General features: G+C 34.0%; 2 protein-coding genes across 2 annotated transcripts; one reads left to right on the top strand and one right to left on the bottom strand.

The window, feature by feature from the left end:
* Positions 1–775: 775 nt before the first annotated feature.
* Positions 776–3,308, top strand: LOC128163528 (uncharacterized; the record flags this gene model as incomplete). Its single annotated transcript, XM_052827148.1, has 2 exons — positions 776–919; positions 1,117–3,308. Coding segments are annotated over 2 exons (1,962 nt in total), but the record flags the coding sequence as incomplete, so codon positions are not given.
* Positions 3,309–4,273: 965 nt separating this feature from the next.
* On the bottom strand, positions 4,274–9,013 carry LOC128163530 (tubulin alpha-1A chain-like). The gene is made up of 2 exons (XM_052827150.1): positions 8,763–9,013; positions 4,274–6,283 (listed from the first exon to the last, which is right to left on the bottom strand). Exons 1-2 carry the CDS (start codon positions 8,875–8,877, stop codon positions 5,145–5,147), a joined length of 1,254 nt encoding a protein of 417 aa, XP_052683110.1. The 5' UTR covers positions 8,878–9,013; the 3' UTR covers positions 4,274–5,144.
* Between the last annotated feature and the right edge of the window lie 18,301 nt (positions 9,014–27,314).

Genomic DNA, 27,314 nt, shown 5'->3' on the forward strand with positions numbered 1-27,314 from the left:
ATATTTGCTGTGCTCTATTTCGGCATAGTATGTTTACGCTATATAAACCCTTTGTATACTATGCGAAAATAGATGAGTATTGAATTTATAGAGATAAATTGACAGGAGGCATAATAATGTTTTATATGATATATATTGTATAGTATCATATGATGCAATATGGTATTTTATATTATTGTATTGATAAACATTTTATCTTACAATACAGTATTAAATGAACATATGATTTTCAAACTATTATTTACATATGATATACGATATTGTGTCAAAACAGTATCCATGAATATCCAAGATCATTAACATGATTAACTATGATTTTCATATAATATGATAAAGGTGGTCTCAAAAAGATGATGCCTAGTCTCGGTAAGCTTTGTAATCTGGGAATACCTATGTCAACTATGATAGCATGTCCCTACAATTTTGTAAACACAAATTGGAAAAATTAGAAATCTTCATTTTATATTTACATGTGTTGATTTTTTTCCATTTTATTTGGCAAGTTTAAAACGTTCTCCCTACTTGCTATAAATTACTACTTTAGGAATTCATTAAATTATCAATCATCAGTAAAATGAGTAAAGATTACGTTAACAGTTCTTTCATCTTAATAATTTTAGTTTTAATTTTGTTTCAATGCTTGACCAAATTTTAATACATGAAATTGAAAGCACCTGTTCTTGCAAAAGTTTATAACAAAACAATACTATATATTTTAATATGTATTCTTGTTGAAGTAAGAGACGGAGGATAAACCCGAGTTGTTTGAACCAATCATACATCTTCCATTCACATTTCGCTCCCGTTTGCACTCCACATTCTGCGTGAGCTCACCGTTCACAGCCGCTTACTCAATTCCATTCAGCGTTTGCTCACCGTGCACTCTGCGTTCGCTTACCGTTCACTCCCTGTCCATGAGGCAAGTAAAATGTTTCAGGGACTGTATATCATGACCAGGGCCTTGGCATCAACATCTTACATTTAATTATTACAGTTATAGGTATAAAACTCCACATGACGAATCTACATAGCATAAGGCCAAGTACTACAGAATTTTCTTAATATCAATCAGGAGTTATCAGTACGATATACATGCTTACTCAATTTATTTTTCAGGCTCAGGAATTTGAAGCAAATGTTCTAAGACATGTATTTGACGATGAAGAAGGAATCTTTTTAGCCAATGTAATTGACTTCGAGGAGGGAAGATACTTTATAAAGACAGAGTTTCATGAGAAGTTTGTGGAGGCAATAAAGGATAACAGAGCAAAAAAGACTACCTGGATCTATTTGAATGGAATTGAAGGTTTGGGGAAGACATCATCAGCGATTTACTATGTTTTAAAGTGTCGAGAAAATGATGACCTCTCTGTTCATTATGTTGATGTAAACGAAATTGAAAAGCGAGATGAAGATTTGGAATTTTTCATCGCTTATTCAAAAAAGTTCAAAAAAAATGACTGTATTATTGTTGATCATTTAACTCTCTATAATACACATTATCTAAACAAGATGAAAAAGATTGTGGAACGACAAGTTAAAAACCCAAAGTTTATTCTCATTGAAACAGGCTTCACTGTAAGTGCACATAAATTTACTGAATTTGGAAGAAAATTTCAGCTTGATGAGGACTCTTTTGTAAACATTTGGAAGGGGTCCTTGGAATATTTGATATCGAAAAAAGATAGGGAGGATAAGAGTTATGAGCATAGACTTAGTCTAAAGGAAAAAGGAAAGGAAGTGTATAATGAGTTTTCAAAGGAATACATAATGACTCCCAGATTATTGAACAGCGTGTTAGAGGATATGTACACAAGAACAAATGGAACAGTTGAAGATGCTTTTGCACAGTACACAAAAGAAAAACAACATAAAATCATAAATTGTAAAAGTTGTGAAAGTCGTGAGTATTCCAAGTTTCAGCTTCATACTGCTGTTCTTCTCAATTTTATTGCAAACAAAAGTGAAATCATCATGAAATGGGAAGAGGCACAGGAATTTAGGATAGGGATCAACATATTTGAAGTTCAGCATTACAAAATCCAAGCTGAGGATCTACAAGGTAACCTTGAGTATGCAAGGATGGATTTGGATGTTGGTGATGTTTGTGTAAAAATTCGACATTTAATTCCAAACTTGGCAAACTGTTGGCGAGAAAGGTTTCCGTATCATTTGGAAGAGATGATTCACAATGCAAAAATTAGTTCTGATAAAATTTTGCAGATTATGTTTCAGAATGGTGGAGCTAGAAAGGAGTTTGAAAAATTGTTTGTTGAGTCTCAAAAACAGCAGGGAGTAGTACTTCTGCCGGAAAATGGTGGTAATACGTTGTATCAGCCATCACAGACAAAACAAGAAGTGTCACAATCATCTTTGAAAATAAAACTTATTCCTGCTAAAAACTTCTTTGAATGTGACGCAAAAGACCTGTCTTTGCACCATCAAGATGTACCGGACGATCTGAAAGGTCATGAAAGAAATATTGCCTTATTTTCTCTTTTTATTAAACACTATGCAGGGTCAGTTGATAGATTTTTGGTATATCCACAAATACCAAATTTTATGGGAATAGATTACTTTGTCTATTATACTGACTCTGGTGAAGAAAAGGAAGGGTGTTCGTCACCTAAAAGGGTCAAAGTTCAGGAAAAAACATTGTACCTTGTTCAAGTGGCAACTGGTGCTATGCATCGAGGTGATACAATTGGTCAAGCTTTGAATGTGGTGAAACAAATTTTTGTGAATGAAAATGTTGCAGTTCATGCTGTTGTTATTGTTGCAAGTAAGAACAAAGAATCCTTTACATTGACAAGGTGTGCATTTGAAAGGATTTCTGTGCTGAACTTAGATGGAACTGAAAAAATGCTTCTACAGCACAACAGCCTCCTGCATCAGTTTTACTTGGAACTTATCAGGTCACCAGAACTTGTCTAAAAATAGCTCATTAGCTGATGATGATAATTTTTGGGAGGGAATTCAGAAGTTCGAAAATAGAGTCCATCGTATTCCACCAACTTGGTTTGCTTTTTTGTCATCTTTTATCAACAATTGAACACAATACAAGACTCTTCTTTCTGATCAGATATCTTCTGAACAGTTTGTGATTTTTTCTTTCATATGAGAGGTATTGTGAATATCTTTTAGATGTTTAAAATTTATCAAGATGAGATGCACTGATGTAGCTGTTCTAGAGTGCCTAAATGGGAAACGTTATTTGACTTTTTAAGGTGGTATGGGACACTTCCATATTGTGACGTACTATTTATTTTGGTACTATTTATCAAAATAAACAATGAAATTGAGTGTAATTTTCTACCGGTAAATATTTTCTTTTCCAAAATTGTCATCGAACAGCGTAACGCAATAGGTTAGAGCGTTCACTACAAATCTGTAAGTCATGAGTTCGAACCCCATATAGGATTGTAAATTATTTACCTTTACAAAAGTCTTAGGGCCTCTCTCTTCGGGCGCCCAATAGTGATCAATCTGTGTCCATCCGTCCGTTTATCCGAGATCTCTTCTCCTGAGAATAACTTCTCTCCCCTTGGCCCAATCTGGCTCATACCAGAGATTGTCTTTGAGTAAAAGGATATGCAGTGACTTTGAACCATGTCTAAGATTAATGATGTTTGTAGGTCAAGTGTCAAGGTCATATTGGGATCACACAAAAATCCTTTTTCAAGAGCATACATGTTTATACTCTCCACATAGCCCTGACTTTGATCCAAGGCATTGTGAAGGTCATATCAGAGATCAGTTTTAGACTGTAGTTTTAACCCCCATTTGCTTAATCTTGCTCAGACTGAACAAAAAAGCCTGTGTGTATGTACATATGTAAGGGGTAATTAGATTGAATGTCAGCAGGAAAATTTCTAAGTTATAGGTCAAGGTCAAAGCAAAATTCTCCGAAATACTTTACATTTTATTGGCTGTTATTTAAGGGGGCCCTAAATGGTCACCATCTCAATGTTGTCTAGTTTAAATATATTTTTTGGTCAATTATTGTAAAATTTGAAAATTGGTGAAAGTATTTTTGATTATATAAACTAAAAAAAAAGAATTCAGAGGAAAAAAACAGTTAAAAAATCTATGAAGATATTGCATATTGTCAAATCATTAAATTGGAAAAATGGGAAATTACACATCTACAAATTTAGTCGGGGGAAGGGGGGGGGGATACAGCGTATGTATTAAGTATGCAAACATATACAAATAAAATAAACTCAAAATTTATGAACCATGCAGTGAAAAATGTCAGTTACAACAAGGTACACAAGAAAAATAATTTTTATTGTTTTCACATTTGATCAAACTTAACACGAATTACATTTTACTACATGTAACTTATCAATTTCTCTCTCTCTCTCTCTCTTTCTCTCTCTCTCTCTCTCTCTCTCTCTCTCTCTCTCTCTCTCTCTCTCTGTGTAAAAAGATGTTAGTGGATTATTGCCAAAATATTACATGTGGACAATGATGCAAGGTATGTGTAATTCTTGCAGCGCTCGCCCCAACGGTAGCACCGTAAAACATATTATACTATTAAGCTTTAATGTCTTAAAATTCTCAACCCGTGTCCCAACCATATTTACAACAGTAATCAAAGACCAACTCTATTGAAATGACTAAAGTTTAAAACTTTATGCAGTTTGATAGGTATTGAATATAACTATACAAGACTATCATCGTCCATGAAATCGTGCAAAGAGTTTATATATCGAACAACCCTCGTACTAGTATGTCGAAGAATCTTTTCCCCAACTGTCGTGACTTGTTGGTATACATAAATTCAACATATTTTCAATAAGAGTACGCAATGTGCCTGTAAATAGAGGAACTCGCAAGGTGCGAGAACTTGTTTCCAAATCGTTTTGGTTTATTCAACCAAATATATTCAAAACAAAACATGTGTCTGCGCACTATAATTAAATACTTTCTTCTTTTATTTTTTTTCTTCAAATTTTAAGACAAAAAATTTCGCCGCCTTTGTTTATATTTCATAAAAAGTATTAGTTTGACGATTTAAAAAGAAAGAAAAATTTGTTTAGGGATGAAGGGAGGGGGGGGTCAAAGTTTTTTTTTTCCGGAAAATATTACAATATTTTGAAACATTTGAAATTTCCAGGAGGGGGTAATTTAATTGCTGTTTAATATTCCTCGCCTTCTTCCTCTCCCTCACCGACGGAGGAGTCGCCTTCGACATTTTCGTACTCCTTCTCAAGGACAGCCAGATCTTCACGGGCCTCGGAAAACTCTCCCTCTTCCATACCCTCTCCGACGTACCAGTGGACGAAAGCACGCTTGGCGTACATCAAGTCGAACTTGTGGTCAAGACGGGCCCAGGCCTCAGCGATGGCGGTGGTGTTGCTTAACATGCACACGGCACGCTGGACCTTGCCGAGGTCACCACCTGGCACAACAATGGGTGGCTTGTCATTGATTCCGACCTTGAATCCGTTGGGACACCAGTCGACGAACTGGATGGTCCTCTTGGTCTTGATGGTGGCGATGGCGGCGTTGACGTCCTTGGGGACAACGTCTCCTCTGTACAACATGCAGCAGGCCATGTACTTGCCGTGACGTGGGTCACATTTTACCATCTGGTTGGCTGGCTCGAAGCTAGCGTTGGTGATCTCGGCAACGGAGAGCTGCTCGTGGTAGGCCTTCTCGGTAGAGATGACGGGGGCGTATGAGGTCAGAAGGAAGCGGAGACGTGGGTACGGCACCAAGTTGGTCTGGAACTCATTCAGATCGACGTTGAGGTCACCGTTGAATCGGAGGGAGGCAGTGGTTGAGGAAACGATTTGGGCAATCAGACGGTTCAAGTTGGTGTAGGTGGGTCTCTCGATGTCCAAGTTACGGCGGCAGATATCGTAAATAGCCTCGTTGTCAACTATGAAAGCGCATTCGCAGTAATCTTTTAAGCTTAAGGCGGTGTGGGTGGTCAGAATGGAGTTGTAGGGCTCAACAACAGCGGTGGAGATCTGGGGGGCTGGGTAGACGGAAAACTCCAGCGTGGATTTCTTTCCGTAGTCCACGCTCAAACGCTCCTTGAGCAGGGAGGTGAATCCGGATCCGGTGCCACCACCGAAGCTGCGGAAGATGAGGAATCCCTGGAGACCGGTACACTGGTCAGCGAGCTTCCTGATCCTGTCCAGAACGAGGTCGACAATTTCCTTGCCAATGGTGTAGTGACCACGGGCGTAGTTGTTGGCGGCATCTTCCTTGCCGGTGATCAGCTGCTCGGGGTGGAACAGTTGACGGTAGGTTCCGGTGCGGACCTCATCTGGAGAAACGGAAAGTAAATGTTTTGGTTTAAATTCAATTTAAAAACAAGTTTAGCTTTTTATAAAGAGCTCACCGTCTTAAGAGCGAACGCTAAACAGCAATTAGTTATCAAAGACAAATTAATTCTTTTTTATATAAATTTCACCTTCCTCTACATACCAAGGCGCGTGGAACATTGTGTCTTTTAATCCCGCGTGTCTAAAATTGAGACATGCCTACCCGAGCTTGTAAGTTGATATTGACTACAGTAGGTTAAAAGAGATCTTAGGAAGGGTCGTAGACTCGAATTATTTTGATAAAATCAAGGTTATACCGCTGCATTCAGCATTTTGTTTAACAAACATTACACGTAGTTTTACCTATGTAAGGTATAAACAACTTTACCGATATTAGCCATACCGCATCAATTATTTTATATTTTTTTTTTTAAATAAATAATAACAAAAGAAAAGCAAATAATTTCAATAGATAAAATATTGCTTTCAACCAGTTGGACCTGAAAATAAAAAGGCTGAATTTCATTCATGATATTCTTGTGTTTATGATCCAGTCCCAGATGATTTGATAGTCGTATCACATGTTGAGCGTTGCAGTTCTCAATGAGATCCTAAAAAATTGTTTATAAACGGGATATAAACCTACATCACACTCTTTGTGAGGCCTAAGAATTGTCCAGGGGCTAAAGTCTAATCAATTTTAAAGAATCAGCAATATATGTCAAAATGCTTGCATATAAGTAAAACCATATGTGATAACATCTTAGTTTTTGTGGATAATCAAAATGTTTTCCATTGTACAACTTGATCCCCAATGTAGCCCCACCCTACTCCTCAAAATTTTGATTTTAACGAATTTGGAATTTGAATCCACACTATCTGAAGTTGCTTTCACCTAAGTTACAGCTTTTCTAGGCAAATGGTTTTTCTTTATATATTCCTACGTAAAAATTTGTCCCCCCCCCTGTTGTGACCCCATCCTACCCCCGGGGATCATGAATTGAACAACTTTGAATGTACACAACCTGACGGTGCTTCCACACAAGTATCTGCTTTCCTGGTTGATTAGTTTATGAGAAGAAGATTTTATCAGACTGTTCACTATATACTCCTATGTGAAAAATTGACCCCCACTGTGGCCCCATCCTACCACCGGGAGTCAAGATTTTCACAACATTGAATCTACTCTACTTAAGGATGTCTCCACACAGGTTTCAGCTTTCCATGCTGATTGGTTTCTGAGAAAAACTTTTTAAGGATTTACTCTGTATATTCCTATGTAAAAATTCGACTCCCCCTTGTGGTCCCACCCTACCCCTTGGGTCATGATTTTCACAACTTTGCTATAAGATATTGAAATGCGTTTATTAAGACATCTACCATGTCCTTCTTGCGACAAAAACAGATTTTCACTTGTTAAAAACTTATTAATTTTGTAAAAAATCGTATAAAATAATTGAGTTAAGGTATTCGATGTATAACGACCACATTTTGTACCTTATAAATGAATGGTCCGATATTCTTAAACATGTTATCATATGAAAATACTCCACCAAGGAATTTTCAAAATTTTGATTATGGTCCAATTAATTACACTTTGAATTTTGCATTGAAGTCTATGGGTAACGTATGTTTTATAAAGATATTGTAAAAAGTAACTTGAAATTCGTTAAACTCTCTTGGTTAATAGATGCATAAACTTTCTTATTATTGAAATATGAAATAAAATGAATCATTTACCGCAGATATTTTGACGAAATTAAAATTTTCTTTTTTCATCAAGGGGAGATAACTCTTTGAAAAAAATTTAAAGTGCGAAATGACCAGCTCCTTATATGTTGTCTGTCATGTGAATTTGGTTCATTTCATTTTCATAGTTATCTAGCAATACATATTAAACTAGTTTAAAATGATTTAAAATTGTTCAATAGCCCTTCATTATACATTGAATACCTTAATTTGTTCTTTGAACAACGAAATCATGATATTTAAGGTATCCAATCCATAATAGCCTCAGATTCAATGAATCTGGGTGCATAACAGATATGTATGGGCTTAACACTCAGTATACTTGAACATAATGTTCCTATTTAAGTATCAATATGTAAGTGTGGATGTGTCCTAATTAATGACCTTTTCCTTTTTTTGAAGAGCTGTCCCCCTTTGCTTTTATTCTATAAAAATTCATTCTAAAAAAATCTACACGGTATAAAATTTATTTTCAATAGTTTTTGTATTCCTATTGATAAAATACGTCTTTCCACCCAAGCATTTTTTAATACTCCTAGTAATTACTTTTTTATCTTGTCTCCATTTGTCTTATTTTGCTTGTCTCCATAGACCTTAATGCAATCTTCATAAAATAAAATGTTGGTGTAGCATTCGACCTTAATATGCTATGATGCCTTTCGATAGGGTTAAAAAAATCGGGGGGGGGGGGGGGGATTAAACCAAGTTAAAAACACCAGAAGACTAACGTACCGACAACAGTTGGCTCCAAGTCAACGAAGACGGCTCTTGGCACGTGCTTGCCAGCGCCAGTCTCGCTGAAGAAGGTGTAGTCATCACCAGCTTCAATGGTCTTGTCACTGGGCATCTGACCATCGGGCTGGATTCCGTGCTCCAGGCAGTACAACTCCCAGCAGGCGTTTCCGATCTGGACTCCGGCCTGTCCAACGTGGATGGAGATACATTCCCTCTTGAAACCAAATAATGATATTTTTAAAAAAACAACAACCAAAAACTAGAAACGAGCCCGTTGCAAAGCAACGACTAGGTCTTCTGTAGCAACTGCGTCATACTTGTGACGTAATACCGGGTACAAAATTATCTGGCAATGATACAATGTTAGAGGTATAGACCCTAAGTAAAAGAGACAAATGCTTTTAAAATACTTAGGAGTTTGTTTCATGATGATTTCTTTGTGAAATACAATTGCTCTCGAGCCATATACATTAAAACGTAATTGATATACTATCGATATGTTGTTTTATTATACTCTTAATAATGCATAAAGCCTAATTAGGCTTATACTTGTATTTTAAGTTAAAGATTGGATGAAATTATCTATGGGCATAGGACTTTTAGCTCTAATGGCTAATTAGTCAATTTTTATCAATTTTTTCGGAGATAGTCTTGAATTATATATAAATATGTATCGATTGTTTTGTTCGCTTAACTATCCCGTAAACTCTATAGCGATGCATGCTCAGAAATGTAATTTATCGTGTTCATCATATTGAACTTGTAAAGTTAACATATGATAACGGTACGGTACCATTTTGTTTGTTTTCAAAGCAGCATCACTTGATTGGATCTAAATCACAGTTGTTGTCTTTTTCCTATGTTACTATATCCTGAAAATTTTTACAGTGGGTTCTAAGGAAAAATTTTGTTTTCCGTAGGGGGGTGCGAGGCCTTTTTCCGGTAATTTTAATCATTTTCATTTAATTAAACATTTTCAGAATGATCGGAATGCCGATATTACCTTTTCATGCAATCGCAAGTTCTCGATTTTGACTACCCAATTATCGTGAATTTGAAATCTGCCAATTAGTTACGAAGTGTTTGAGATTACTAGACGCATAGAGCACTCGGACCACTGACCAACACAAAGTTTTACTATCGCTGTCTTCCGTGCGGTATATATATTTTTTGGAAATACTTTGTATTAATACCTACAAAAGGCGTGACCTAAATTCTTCCCGTCTCCGAAGCGGAGAAAATCGACTCCCCTGTACGTTGGAATCGACTACCCCATACTTTTGGTCAACTCCCCCGCGTTAGGGGTTGTATACGGTGGGCAAGCTTTTTGGAAAGCTATTACTTGTTTATATGGGAAACGACTCCATTTTGTGTAAAATTCTAACATCCGGAAATGTTAATACTTATGAGTAGTGTTTTCCGAGCTCTGCCGGAGAGACCCGAGGAGATGCGATTGCTTTTAATGCAGGTAAAAGTTAAAATACAAACTAGTTAGTCTCGGTGAGTATTTGCCCAGCCTGCGTACGCGTAAGAAAGAAATGGCAATATTCAAGAAGTTCGGATGAATGATCTGGATGCCAGGTCGTCCAGCTGAGAGCTACAGACCTGCAGCTTGAGATTGTCATAGTCTAATTGATCAATTTATTTTGTTTCAAAGAGGCAGTTTTTCACATCAATGAGGTTTTTCTTAAAAAATGCACAAGAAATCGAACGCAATTTAAGGCTCTAATAAAATGTTGGACTAAGTTTCAAGATTCAACTCTTCATTGCTTTATCCGAAAAAAGATTTACATCGCATTCTGTTAGAATACAAAAAGATATGCACAACGGGCTTAGATTTTCACCTATCAAACATCCATAACGAGGGGTGTTGCTAAAACGCGGAACGGAAAACGAAAAAAAAGACCACTATGCGTAAATATTGTATAGATTGGACACAAATATGTACTTTGTACCTTTTATTCATATTTTATGCATGATTATTATCAAAAGGTAGCTTAACTATTTGATATCATTCGTAGGAATGTCTCAACTATATCATTGCATCGCCGTTCGTTGTCTACATCTTCTACCGTTTAAGATTACTTATTCCTAGTATTTTAGGTATGACAGTTTCTTTACGTTTACCTACGTGATTGCATAGTCCTTTAACTTAATCCGAAGAGAGCGGTGGATATGTTGTTTAGTTGGATAAAATGGGACTAGTGGTCAAAGCATGTAATATTGATTGAGAGAAAATGATACTTTTTCAAAAAAAAAAATTAATATGGCACTTTTAACAATATCAAAAATTTACGTTAAGTGTATCATTCATAGCTTGTTTAACACATCTATCGAGTAAATAACATTACAACACATTTTCCGTATTCCATTCCGTTCCGTTCGCGTTCCGCGTTTTAGCAACACCCAATAAGGATAGACTGAGAACAGCTAATTTCTTCTCATTTTTTATTTTTTGTAAATGAAAAGAAAATCGAGAAAAAAATCAAAAAAGTTTTTTCTTTATATGCGTGAATGAAAACAGTGATCAGCAAGGGGTTCTATACTGTGCCAGCACCTACCTGATGCATTGTAACATCAATACGTGGACTTTGTATTCATAGCTTGCTTCTTTCTTTTTGAGTGTATTTTTAATGTATACTCTACTGATAATGTATTCGATTTTGTAAACAAACGGAGTTATAGATACTATGATATCAATGTAAAATGACAGAGATAGAGACTCTCTCTCTCTCTCTCTCTCTCAATTAAAAATGCATATACGACAAGTTGACCTGACAATACTAAATGAGCGTAAGTTTAGCGTATACATGCATGTGTATAAGTTTCAGCATCAATTGAGAAAAACCAAATACCCTTAAAATATTCTTATCATGATAAAATTAAAACCATAAATCTACAACGATGACAAAGATCGAAAAGGCAATATTGCAGGTATTGGATAAATGTTTAATTGTTCTGGGGGTTCATGTTTTATTGTATTTATCGGGATCAATTTTGTTTGTTGTTTGTTTGTTATACCGAGAGCTACATATATGCAGCTAAGGTAACTATAATACATGCTTCCAATGAAATAATTTTGTTTGGAAATTTTTTAGGAAAGCTATAATTTCATGTACTTGTTTTAAAAAATAACACCCCTATACTTCGTCTGTACATTTGCTATTTGTAGAACAAGCAGAACCAGTATCAGTCCGGCCCTGCCCTAGCATTGTCATAGCATTGCTTTACATGTACACAATTGCAAAAACTTTTAAAAATTTAACACTTAAACTGTTTATTTATATGTCTATTCATACGTACATATTATATGCATAGTGTGGTTCTAAATACCCCAAACTGACGAGGTTAAAGAATTCAGTCATTGATAAAGTCTACATATTATAGAATTTGTAAAAAACACATTGTAGATCTAAAAGTTTTTCAATTTGTCAATCTATCAATACATGTATATACTTTGTTAATTTCCTTCGATTGCGAAGGCTACAGCGTAAATGATAAACGTTGAACAGTATTTTTTCCATGCAAATTTCTTCCACGGAGGATCGTGAATACATTTATAAATCATAGTTTATTCAATTACCTCTTTCAAATTTTGTTTGTAGATAATTAATAATTTGCTGATAAGGCTGTTTGAAATGTCGGTTGTTGATGTTTTGCAAATAGTTAAAAACGCGAAACGTGGGGCGAGTCATAGCTAAAAATTAACGGTTTTGGATTCAAATAGTAATTTTAACGATTATTAACTTCACTTTTTAGAAATCATCTCTACAATGATAATATTTTCTTATTAATAACCGTAAATCATTATTTTGTAATGTTTTAAAAGAATGCGCTCTATACAAATTCATTCCGCGTTCGTTTACTTTAAATTGCCAGCGAACATTTGTATTACAGTAATTAGCTGCAATAATGTAGCCCTTTCCCAAATTTATTATTTTTATTTGGAGAGAGAGAGAGAGAGAGAGAGAGAGAGAGAGAATGTTAACATCAGATAATTGCAGCTAGTAAGTAATACACATTATGCTTTATACATGTACATGGAGGACGCCCGTGTGTTGTCCAAATATTAAGTTAAACTAGAGACGAGCTCGTTGCAAGCAACGATTAGGTTTTCCGTCGTAGCTGCGTCATACTTGTGACGTATTACAAAAAATTGATAGCTGATCATAGTACAATATTAGATGTGTAAACACTGAGAAACAAAGTATTATATTTCTGTGACCGCGTAGATTTTACGGTGATAGAGAATTCGTCTGGATCTGCATCGGTCGTGTGCAGTACGAACCGGGTGAGGGAATGTTGGCGTAAAGTGTATAAGGTATAAGGTTGTGGCGCGCTGTGGGCCGTAAGCTAAAACGAAGGGTAGGTTTGCCGTATTCCCAAAGGTCCACCAGTATATAGTTCCAGAGAAATAAACAGGCCATTGATGCAGGATTCCACATTATTGGACGAGACTCAACGATGGCAACATTTATTGAACAATTTAACAGACAGAAATGTTACAAACAATTCGGATATGGCCAGTAGTGGCCTCCGGACTCAAGACTCTGGGAGAGTCGGACGTGGCCGGGGCTGGCCGCCGTATTCCAGACTGCGCATTGACAATTGTACATAACTATTTATAAGAATCTTAACAATGAGTATAAATTGACAGGTAATGATATAAGTAAGCTGAGTGAAAGGTTCACAGATATAAAATAATTAAATAAACTCAATGAGTCTTTGATGTCCAAGAAATGAAAATCTGATAATTGCACAATGTTGTTTTAAGAGATTAACAGTCCTTGAGACATGACACTCTGTCTCTTTGAAATCACATATAAAGTCTAAAATTAAAAGTGTCAATCACTAAATAAAAAAGTAACTTTGTAAGAAATAAACTGTGAGAAAAAATTACGAATTTTACAAGTAAAGTCAAAAAAAAATTTATAATTGAACAGTGCATTTTGCACGACGATACTACATGTTTATAAGCAAATGCAGATCTTAACACGTTGTCTCTAGTTTGATTCGCCGCATTTTATTCACAGAGTGGGACTGTGGTTGTGCCCGGTACGAAGGTAAAAAGACCATTGGCAAACGTTTTACACGCATTTTTATCGAACGCAAGCGCCAATGAATCTCTTAGTGTATATGCGGAGATCCTGGAAATTTTACAAGGGGTTTGGAAGAATAATTTTGTATTTCGAGGAGGGGGAACATGCGCGGATCAGAAAATTTTTCCGGGGAGGGGGTTGAAAAGTCAGACGGTTATTTGAGTTTGCCAAGGGATGTCCGAGGCATATTTGGTAAGTTTATAATGTACACGTAATTGAAAGAAATTTCGCTGGGGGTGGGGGGGGGGTTGGAACCCTTCCCCTTCTAGATCCGCGCACGGAGAAGACCGATGCCGGTAATTTTACTATAATTTTAACCATTTTTATTTAATTATTCATGTTCATAATTATCAGAAAACCAATATTACCTTTCATAGCTGTTAAAACTTAAGATACTAACCCTTTAGTCTCGCTGAGTATTGCGTCCGCGTACGAAAATATTGGCAATTTTGAAGAAATTCGGATGGACGATCTGTGTCCTAGGTCGTCCATCCGATTCTTTTTCTGACTAAAAGCTACAGATTTGCAGTTAGAGATTGTCAAACTCTTATTGATTATGTCAATTTGTTTGTCTCAAAGAATCATTTTTTAAATCAATAAAGTTTTACCTTAAAAAGAATAAAGAAATCGGGCACAATTTTCAATGTTAGCATTTTACAATTTTATGGTCTAATAAAATTTCAAGAAACAACTCTTCATTGCTTTATCCGAAATATTGCATGAAAAACAATTTACATCGCATTTTTTAAATTACAAAAGGATATTCAAAATGAACTTGGATTAACCGCTAACAAACAGGCATAAAGAGAGACTGAGAACCAATTTCTTCTCTTTTTTTTTTATATCAAAAGAAATTCAAAAATAAATCAAAATATATTTTTTCTTTGTATGCGTTAATGAAAATGTAGATCAGCAAGGGGTTCTTTGTCGTGCAAGCACCTACTTACATATATAATGTAACAGATTGTTACACGGGTCTACAACGATGACAAATATCGAAAAGGCAATATTGTGGGTGAAGGATGAATGTGTAGTTTGTTTTTGAAGTTTATTTTTGATACATGTAATTATATTTATCCGGATCGGTTATGTTTGTTAGTTTGTTTTGTTTGTTAAAGAGGGGAATAAAGAAATGAGTATTTTCCAAGCACGTAGCATCGTTTTTGAAAGTGGGGGGGGGGGGCAAACTCATCCAACAAATCTTGACAAGCAAAAAAAGAATTTTTTTTTTTAGAATTTTCCAAAATTTTCAAAATTTCACTCATAATTTCATGATTTTTATACCTTTTTTTTTTTACATGCTACAAAAATGGGGGAGGGGGGGGGGAACTCCATGATAATTCAATTTTTTATGTAAATTTTAAAAAAATAGTTGCTGCGAGAAAAAGTGGGGAGAGGACATCTTTATGTCATATAACATGTGAAACTTATTTCATTCCACCCACAAGCTTGAAATAATGAAATAATTTTAATGAAGACAATAAAAATAGACGTCATAAATCCCACATCAAACGACATATTACCACTTGATTCTGCGCGTCTTTTTAATGAATTTATAAACAGCGGCAAATTCTAAAATGTATTTTTAAAGGTAATGTTAGCTGCAAGTCTGTAGACCTTGTATGAAAAATTTCGGATGGTAGTCAATTTTTCCGGGATACAGACCGAGCGGTACATATATGCATTTAAGGTAACTAAGAATGATTCCAATAAAATACTTTGTTGAGTAATGCAAGCTTTTAAGAAAGCAATACTTATATTTGTTTAAAATATAACACCCAAATACTTCGTCTTACATTCGCTATATGTAGAACAAGCAGAACCAGTATCAGTCTGACCGGCCTCACCATATACATTGTTGGAATTTAATTGTCCTAGCATTGCATTGCTCTGCATGTACACAATTTCTTTTAAAAATTAAACAGTTAAAGTGTTCATCTATATGGCTACACATAACGTACACACGTGATTCAAAATAAACAACACGGAAAACGGTAAAGAATTCAGTCATTGAGTCTACATTTTATAGAACTTGTAAAAAAAAAAACCCATTGCGGGTCTGAATGTTTGTTGATATGTCAATCTATCAATATACAGTTTGTTAATTATTTTCGATTGCTAAGGCTACAGCGTATTTGATGAACATTGAACAACATTTTTTCCATGCCACTTTTTTCCATGGAAGATAGCGAATGTATACAAGTATAAAGCATTTATAAAATTCATTGAATTACCTCTTTAGGAATTGTGTATGGAATAAATAATTTATAAGTTGCTGCTGATGGTTGTTTGGTATTTTCGTTTGTAAATGTTTTGCAAGTAAAAAACCTGAAACGCGGGGCAAGTCGTAATTAATATCCCTAATAACCGTAACTTAAAACTAGCGGCTTTGGATTCAAATATTATCGTATAAGAATATTAAGTTCACTTTTCAAAATCATCTCCACGATGATAATTATATTATATCCATCGCAAATCAGTATTTTTTTTTTTTGCTTTAAAAGAATTGTTCTATCGGGAGCAATCCCGCGTTCGTTTAAATTGCCAGCGTACATTTGTCATGTCAGTAATACACATTGTGCTTTATAAGTGTATATACGTATTGTAGAAAAGTTGAGTTTAATTACCATGCATTGGAACCATTTTATTAACACATCTCCCAGTACTGAAACAATTCAAAATGTCTCTGTTACAGTAACACAGTGGGGCGTTAAACGTGTACGTCCAGCTCTACAAGCATATGCACTATCGTCTAGGCGACGGCCTGAATACAGCTAGCGACTCTCCTATCGATCGGTTACCTGAGTCTCGTAATGCATCTAAATATAGACAGGGGCACAGTTATGAAACAAACAACAAAAATAAGGTCAAAGAGGTTCATCTATATGAAATGAAATTGTACATATGAATAAAAACATTTGGGAATTTTATGTGGAATTATTTTTGCGCGCTAAATGTATCCGTTAGTGCATTACAAGAAGCCCTTTCATAACCTCATAAACGTGCGCACCCCTACAAAAATGGACCAAACTGACAACAATTGTTCCTGCAAATACTGACTATAAATTACGAAAACATTAAATTGAATACTATAGAAGGATTTAAAATTAATTTCTTTACAACTTTGCTTCAATAATGCATTAGAAATTTTTATTCCTTTTTAAGTTATTGACAAGAAACTTTGGACGCCTCTAACTCCCTAATTATAAGGGCCAGCCATTTTTTCGGCATACCGAATGAAAGGTCTGAGTAAGACCAAGAACTTTTAAAATACATGTTATAACAAATTTTTATCAGGTAGAAAACTAACACGGAAAATACGCGATTTTTTTTGATTTTTTTTCTTACCTTTATTTCAACATCTATACCACCCCTTTTATTTGCATTTAAATAATAAATAAAATATATCTCGCACAAATTCAATGTATTAGCTTCCAAACCAGCCCATCTTTGAGACTCTGCCAGTCATCGTTAAAGCTAAACCCCCTGGACAAAAGAAGTCGTTAAATTTTACTAAAAGGGGTATAACTCAAAACCGGATAGGGATTTTCCTCAAATAAAATATGCAACGACAACATCACGCGGCGTGTTATCAGTCCTAAAAATTTCAAAACAATCGGTGAACAAACGAGCGAGATATTAAGGATCAAAGTTGGCGTCTAGAAGAAAAAAAAAATAATAAGAAATTTGAAAATTTTTCAGAATAATAGTAAGGTTTTCCGCTCCCAGCGGAAAACCTTAATTACCATGTATTGTAACCATATTATAAACATCTCCCAGTAATGAAACAATTCAAAATATCTTCGTTACAAAGAGACAGTGGGGGCCTTTAAACAACCACACGCACTATCGTCTGGCCGACGGCCTATATATATATATACAGTAAGCGACTCTGCTATTGATCATTTACCTGGGTCTCTGAATGCATAGATCTAAATATGTAGAGAGGGGCACAGTTTTGAAACAAACAACTAAAATGAAGTCATATAGGTTCATTTTTATGAAATAAAAATATACAATCAATATGCAAGCATTTGGGAATTATATGTTGGATTATTTTTACGTGCTGCATGTATCAGTTAGTACATAGTAAGAAGCCCTTTCATAACTTCTTAAACGTGCACACCCCCACGAAATTTGGCCTACCGGCTAAAATGGTTTCTGCAAAAACTGACTGTATATTACTCAAACATCAAGTTCAATACTACGAATGAAATCAGATCTACTAAGTTAATCTCTTAACAACTTTGCTTCAAAAATTCATTATTTTTTTTCATTCCTTTAAAAGTTATTGACGAAAAATTTTGAAGCCTCTAACTCCCTAATAAAAGAAACCAGACCCTTTTCCTTCATACTGAATAAAAGGTCTCGGTAAGATCCACAACTTTTGAAATACATCTTATAACAAATTATTATTGGGTGGAAAAGTAAAAAGGAATATAAGTATTTTTTTTTGCAATTTTTTCAAACCTATATTTCAACACCTATACCACTCCTTTTATTTGGATAGTACCTTGCACCTTTTCCAAACCAACCAATCTTTGAAACTCTGTCAGTCATCGTTAGAGCTTAACATATTTGACAAAAACTGTCATTTAATTTTACTAAATGGGGAATAATTTAAAAGCGGAATAGAATTTTCATCAAGTAAAATATGAAACGACAAGATCGCGCGACATGTTATCAGACCCAAAAATTTAAAAACAAAATCGGTAAACAAATGAGCGAAATATTAAGGATCAAAGTTGGCGTCAAGAAAAAGAAAAAACAAGAAATTTGAAAAATTTTCAGAATATAAAAGTAAGGTCTTCCGTTCAGAACGGAAGACCTTTAAAAAAACCCAAGCAAACAAGGCAGCAAAAATCTTTTACTGTTCAGGCAATATCTACTAAGAATTCTATAAATAGTAACTTAAGGGTCGGTTTTAAAAGAATTGATTAATCTCATTCACTATACCGCGTAAAGTAAAATTAAAAAAAAAATTAAAAAATATTATTTGACAAATCATCATTTTTTTTTATGCCAGTTTAGATTTGTCATGTACATGTAAGTTTATACATTTACTGCATGATAGTGAGGAAAATATGAAGATTCTTTCCCCTATGAAAAATCATGTTTCCCAAGGGTTTTCCCAAGGGAAATATGTTTTTTCTGGGGGAATATATCTTCATATTTCCCTCACAATCATTTAATGAAAGTTTTATTTTACCGAACAACATATGATTACACAAAATACGGCAATTTCTAATAATTTTTCGGCTTGTTGAAAGCAATTACGTCGTGATTATTTGTTTTTTTCGTTTTTTTGTAATTGTCTCTTTTTTTTAAAGGTTCCAATTAAATATACATGTAGTAAAATTTATTTTTATGATATAAAGAAAATCTTAATCATTAAATATTTATGATCTGATCATCTTTGTCAACATCATACGCTCGCAATGGTTTTTTCATACCTTTTGAATGAAAAATCCTGAGACTTCCGAAGAGATGAGACATGATATTTATTTCCCAGGAGACACGACGTTTTGTTCGCCCTGTCACGTGACTCTCTATGCCAATCAGATTACGCGTTATATAGAATAATCATATTGAGATATAATAAAATGATTAGTCTCCCTAAATCAGTATTGTTTTATAGACTTTGTATTTGAAAACAATCATTATCACATTTTATCGTGTTTCGAGCCACGTCGCAAATTCATCCGATCATATCCGAAATAGACAATTTATTTTAAAAAAAAATTCCAATAACTTACCATGATTGTATTTGTTTTGTTTTTTTTCACAAAGTGTGAAAAAAGATTCAACCGTCAGAGTATTTTGCCTTCACGTAAAGCTGCAAGGTGCTCTATGAGAGACAGGTAAGTGCGTCCTATTGGCCTCCTGGCTTTATATACCCCCTTGCCTAAAAGTTTTTAGCATTTTTCTTTGAATTGACACAAAACGATGCAATATGTATTTATAGGTTACATTTTGACGGACTGGTAATATACCAAATTAAATATCATTATTTATTATCATTTTAAAATGATTAAATTTTAAAAATATAATATATTTATGCCAACAATTTTTATATTTATTTAGCATTTCAAGTGTTTTTTTTCAAAATTATATAAGAAATTGCATATCTTGCACAAATGCCTGGAAACCAGCACCTTAACGTTTTCCTAGAAAGCTTGTCAAAGTAGACTAAAAGTAAATCAGTAACAAATTCCTAGAAAAAGTTAGATAAAATTGAGGAACGTGTCGTCTGACCTTAAGGATATACAGTTATCAATAAATATGCTCTCAAAGATAATACATGTACTCTCTCTCTTATTTTTTAGAGTAGATCAATACATACCCTTCAAAACAAAAACAAACTGAACGTAAATTAAATTAAGTTGAAATCGGTGATGATCCGCTACAAAACGATACAGAGTATAATATTTATTTACTGATATAACATTTTTGAATTAGTTTTCCGAGATAATTTTATTACTATGTCCTGAAAATTGCTGAATCACACCGGAAATTTATAAAATTATATTTTTATTATACCTCATTAAGATTATTCTATATAACGCATCATCTGATTGGTTTAGAGAGTCACGTGACAGGGGGAACAAAACGTCGTGTCTCCCGGGAAATAAATATCGCGTCTCACCTCTTCGGAAATCTCGGGATTTTTTATTCCAAAGTTATGAAAAACTAAAAGGACAACAATGAAACCCTTCATATTTTTTTTTTTTTTTTTAGATATTTACATCTTCAAAATGATTCTGTAGCTGCGCAGTTCGACAGCTGTTCTGAGTGATTAAAAAGGCATTGTCCTGTTCATGTATGCATACTTTTCAAACAAAATGGCATGTATGACTTCATATTTATTGCTTTTATATCTTTTGGCAACATTTTTGGCCAGTCTCGGGCAGAATCAAGGCAGTTCAAAAAATGTTTACATTCTTATCCTCAAATGTCCAAGATGGCCGCACATCCCCCTTAACTCTGTTGATGCAGTGTTTCATAAACTGGTGGTTTAGAATAACGAACGACTGAGATATAATTTCTGTGTTGATGAAACTTTTCGGTTGTAAGATCGCAGAGACCCCTTGTTTTTATGATCAGACATGAACATTGTGTTAAGCCTCGTATCCCTCATCATTTAATGTTGTTTGGCAGTCGCCCTTAGCCAATGCCTTGTATACATATCTGTGATAGCCCAGGGCTGCGTTCAAGATCGTAGCTGCTACGTAGGGCTACGTAGTTGAACGGTAAGCTAGCCTAGCCGCTAGGTAGATATTCGTAGCCTAAATATTTATGCTAAGCATCGAATTCAAGATGGCAACCTTAGTTACAAACATAAAATTTATTTATATAGTGATATTTTATTCTTCCTTCAAGTGAAAATGAATTTTAATATGTATATTTCCGCTTGAAATTAACAAATTATGTCGATGTAATTAGTCTTTAGTTGAATATTCTCAACTTCAAATCTGAGACCTAGCGGCTAACCTGTTTTCACTGTTTAGCGGTTTAATAGACCTAGATATCTACGACATAGCGGCTAGGTTAGCTGCTACGATCTTGAACGCAGCCCAGCTGCCTTGCTGGTGTCTTTCATAAAATTTGAAAAGATTCTCTTTTGTAGAGGGGCATTCATGAACCATTTTGATGTTCTGTGTTGAAGCGACACTGCGTCATATGTTTATTTGTTGAACAGGGAGGTGGCGGATTCATCGGTTTCTTAATTATAGTCTGTCCCAAGATATTTTTGCTGCATATTTGGACGAATTTTAATAAAAATTGTGAATGAATTTAAGTGCAATTGAAATCGATGGAAGGGAAAATTTTCATGATAGCTTCATTCATTTAAAATCATTTTTCCCTCGTAAAAATTTACAGGAACGAAAACAGATTTTCTACGGAGATTCATAATGGGGAATGTTGACATCTTTTCTCCATTCGAAAGTCACTCGGAAGACCGCACAATTTTTCAACGTTATCTTCCGGGCTTAATTATGGCTAATGCAATGCAAAATCCCCGTATACTTTCTATTTTTAGCCGTGTATTGAAACCTGACAAGCTAGAGGTGGAGTTTCAAAAGGGAAATCTTGGTATTTTTCAGATTACTGAATGAACATCGTCTGAATTAACAGGTATTTATAAATATCGAATAATGTAAGAAATTATGCGGCAAAAATAACTTGGAACACACTAAAGTAACTATATCATTTTCACTGGACATGTATCGGTACCTGTTGCGTACATGTGTTTATCAACATTCATTTCTACATTTTTAAGACCGCCCTGGTGGTTTTTTTTGTTGACTGATCATTACATATTCACCATTTTCATCAGTATGAAATGTAAAAGAATTCATCAGCTGGTGGTGAAATTCTTGGCCCCGAGAAAGGAAATCATTATGGATAAACACTCCAACGCAATAGATTGGGTTATTCAGTGCATCTTTGAAGTAAGTTGATAATTTTTCTAGGTCACTTTTTTTCAATCAGATGTTTGTGTTGAGTTGGTTTTGATGTGCCTTCCTTGACACGTTCTTTAAACATGCAATTTAAAACTCCATTGGATTATTTAAATTCCTTATCTTAGACAACTTCAATTTTTCTCATCACATCAGTTTCGGTTGATTGATCCTCTCAAATTTATCAGGGTATTTCTATGGTAAAGTTCATCAGATTTCGCAGGTCTAGCCTCGCAGTAGAATTGCTTCAAAAGTTTATTAAATTCATTGGGTGATACCGTCTCAAAATCAATAACTTTGCCTCTTCTCTGTAGGCTCTAATCTGTATTGAAAAGAAATGTGTGTTTTAATTTTTCATTATTTATTTTAAATACGTGCTTAATGAAATACCAATTATATAATTTGTTTTCAAATATATAGTTTCATAGTCATTTATGCCCCTATAAATTTTGTAATCTTGGTTTGGATTTTTATCAAATGGTTTTAAACTTTCCATGTATTTTTTTTTCTGTATGCATACATACAGACATACATATTTATAGCTGCAGGACTGTAGCTCCCGGTCTGAAAAAATTCGGATGGACGACCTGGGAGCTACAGTGCCTCCCATAGTAAAAAACTGCAATTTACTGCGCACAAAAAATGCGCTAGTTTTGGACCGATTAATCTCATTTACGATCATATTCTGTACAAATATTTGATCCCAAAAAATTCCTCGGACATTTTACTACAGATATCGTCACTTCACTTGCCTCTGATATTTTTTTAAGGAATGAGAGTACCAATGCACTGGATGTTGACATCAGAGAAGTGTTAATCAAGATTGAGCGGCGCAGAAAAAGGTATGGCTAAGGTGATTGGCTGAATTAATTGCTGAAATAATGATTATTTCAAAGTAAATTTATCACTGTTTAAAATAAATGATGGATTGAAGAAGTACTGCAAAAAGTAAAGAAATAAGAGAGGTTGAAATAGGGGGTGGGTGTCAATTTTGGGACTTGGATTTATTTGCTGCAGATCGCTGTAAGTTGTAAACAAGCTCAATTCTGACCTATAAACGCCATGGGACCCTATGTATTTCTATTGATTTTGTGTTAGTGCTTGGAATGAACTTTCAAATGTGACCAAGGATATGTCTGTAAGTATAATAGCAAACTAGCCAGGTGGGTTTTGGTTAACATTGAGCCCTATGGGAAATGAATTGGTACTCTTTTCCCTATAAACACCATCAGCAGCCCTGTAAATTAAAGTGGTGCAAGTTTGTTTACATTTAAAAATGGCGACTCTCGATCTCGACGTAAATTAACATACTTCATTTTCCGAGGTCGGTTATCATTTTTAAGAGAGAGTCTGAGGCAAGTAAAGTGACGATATCAGTAAGTAAATTGGCTAAGAAATTAATGGTACTAATTCTTTTTACAGAATTTGTGTGAAAATAAGTTTAATAAGTCCAAAACTAGCGCAATTTTTTGTGCGCCGTAAATTGCAGATTTTTCCTATGGTAGGCACTGTAGCTCCCAAGTCGTCCATCCGAATTTTTTCAGACCGGGAGCTACAGTCCTGCAGCTAACATATTCATTACACAACATTATTCCATCTTAAAAGTCTGCATGATGTATTGGTGCACAATTTCCTTTTAAAATAGGAGAGAGGAACAGATTCAATTCCTGTTGTTGACAAAAGATGTTTTCATTGGAATAATTGACTGTAATGAATATCATCATTATTTGTCCAAAATTGCCCGTTATTTACTTATGAAATAGCACAAAAAAATATTGAAATATTTTACATCCCCATTTAGTTGTTGACTTTCTTTGATTTGAATTTGAACATATTTTATTGTATACATATATATATAAAATACATATACAAATGGTTTGGACACAAGTTCTGACAACTTACTAGGTTTTTACCATTAAATAGAAAAATTATAAAAATTGCATGATATAGAATTGTTATTAAGATAAATGAAAATAAGTGATATATACGAAAATAAGAAACATGCACATAAACAATATTCAACAATTCTACCAGTTTCGTTGATGTACAATTGAACTAATGAGAATAACTGCTTGTTAATATCAAAGGATAACGACTCATCGCCCCATAATAAAAGATGAGTATTAATTATATGAAAATGATCTAGTTGTAGCAGATTAAGAAAAAAATTATTTCTAGCGATTGTATAATTTTTGCATTTGATAAAAAATGGTAAGCATCTTCGGGTGATCCACAACGACAATTACCGCTTTCTATAATATTTATTTTGTGTAAATCATAATTGAGTATGCAATTGTGTCTTAGCTTGGTATGTATTATGTTTAGCTTGTGCTTAACATGTGTAAAAAAGGAGCGAGCTTTAGCTATGTTTTTAGATTTATATAATAAATTGACTTTCTTTCTAGGTTCAGATACAGTTATGTATAGCACAGTCTCCTGACGTTATATTATTTTTTTTCTCATAAAAAAACCCTCCCTAAAACTACACAAGGTGTATATTATTAGGTAGAGGGTATATATATTAAATACGATAAGAATGTGTAACGTCAAATGCCTGTGATTTATCGATACAGTCCATTTCGCGCTGCACAGTGTAAACAAAGTTCAACATATGATTCATAATGATTAGAAATTAAATCATGATCACAAGGATGCGCTCCACAGATTAAAATATTAGTAGTATCTAGATATACAGAAGAGGTGATTCACATCTATGTAATTAAATCATAAATTAATATAGAAATTACTATAGCGATTGTTATTTTCTAGTATATGTACAAGGTTTTATGTGTTACAGATTAGTTTACTTCCAAGAGCATGAAATCCACGTTGATCCGTGATATTGGTGTAGTGTATGTCTTATATGAGTCATTCTCAAAAAAAGTGGTTTTGGGTTGTTCAAGGGCACTAGAAAGTATAATCCTTGATTTTTGCCAAGTTTCACTTTTGTGCTACCTTTGGATATATATTAGCATACATATTGGCACATAAACAGTTAATTCTAACAAAATCTTAAAAATTTAGAAAGTTTATAAGTTGATTTTTTCACATTATTTGACTGTTCCCACTCAGAGTTTGCGACTTTAAATAGGTTTTGTAAGGTAGTAAGACCATTTTTTATTAAAATTATAGGGTCCAGAGATAAAAGGTAAGTAAAATACCTCTCTCAAACAAAAAGACGAAGAAAATATATGAACAATATTTTTCAGCGAGATCAAGTTTGTCTGTTACATGTTTTTATGTCCATGGTGTAACGAAACAAAATATTGGTGTGTAAGAGTTGTTATTCTTAGTAATTTGAAAGATAATTGATGCCTCCTTATTCCCATTGTATAGCTATAAACAATGATAGAAGACAAAATAGCTGAAGATGAAATTTACTCAATTTTTATAATGATAAGTAAGTAGAAATAAATGTGTAACTTTTTATATTGTCTTTGGGCTAACAGGAAATACTTAGGAAAAAGAAATATTTAGACACTCTGGAAAACAGACAAACTATTGCTATGTGTTGTTGTAGCAGATAATATGCTCTTTTACTCTGAGGGAGCAGTAATTATTTAGCAGAGACAAGTTAATTCATAAATATGTCCTTTGTGTAACAGTCCTTGGTGTAACAAGAACAAAAAGTTACACCATAGACTATCACTGTTATCCCAGAGACTATAATTTACATAATTTATTTTTTTGGGAAAGATACGATGAAATTATTCAATAAATATATCACAATGTATCACATTTGTTAGTTAATGCTTATATATAATGTTGATGTATCTGTTTGCTGTAGATCTAATTTATTTCTCAATCATGCAATATTTTGTTACTCCAAAGACACGTACAATTAACACCAAGGACATATGACCTAAAATATTCATTTTAAAAAAATTCAGCATTGTCAAATCAAATCAAATTTATCAATTCAAGTATAATTAATATTGAATTTGATATTGGACTTACAGCTTTAGCCAAATTTTCCTTAAAAAATATTATTTGACTTTAAACAAAATGTGTTACCAAGGACTTTAAATGTTACACAAAAGAGTATTTCAATTCCCATGCATGTATTTCTGATAGAAAAATTAATAAAACAAGTATTGTATAAATACATTTTATGACAGATTATGCAATGTAGTATTATATAAATAGTGCCTGTTTGGGAGGGTAACAGTTGAAATTGACACCCCGAGAAAACCATTGTCAACCGACGCGAAGCGGAGGTTGACAATGGTTTTCGAGGGGTGTCAATTTCAACTGTTATCCTCCCAAACAGGCACTATTTATTTTGTTAAACTGAATGTCTTTTTAAAAAAATTTAAGAAAATTTTACTGCTTTTATAAAGGAATAACGTGAATTCTACAGGGAACCGTACGCGCATAATTTTCGCGCATGTAACATTTTTTAATGTTACCCGTTGCCAAGTGCGTTGCTAACGCTGAGGGTAATAGTAAATATTATTAACTGCGTCTTAACCAATCAGATTTCAGTATTTAACATGAAAGTATAACAAAATAAAATACTAAAATTATTCATCAACTAGATAAAATGGTGTCCATGGTGTAACATGTTGTGTCTTTTGTATAACAAACTTAAATTTTAAGCCTGAACTTGTAGAGAATAACAGTAACATGTATAATATATCTGCTGAAAAGTGCATTTGGTAATTTTGAATTTATTTAAAATACATTCAAGCTTTCAAAACAAATTGAAATATTAAAACTTTGATTCTTATAACAGACAAAGTCCATGGTGTAGCGCAAGTGTCTTTGGTGAAACAAACTGGAACTAAATTGTGTAAATAATTTGACTTTAGGGGCACTATTATGCACATTGATAATGATTACTGTTAAATATATGCATTCATAAGTTATAGCTATGAAAACATTCAGTTGTCTCTATTTTGAAATCTGATATTTTTGTGTTTAAATAAAGGTTGTCCTTGGTATAACATTTGGACTAACAATAATTGTCCTTAGTACAACATCCCTTG

The sequence above is a fragment of the Crassostrea angulata genome, chromosome 9, assembly GCF_025612915.1.
Source record: "Crassostrea angulata isolate pt1a10 chromosome 9, ASM2561291v2, whole genome shotgun sequence".
NCBI lineage: Eukaryota > Metazoa > Mollusca > Bivalvia > Ostreida > Ostreidae > Magallana > Magallana angulata.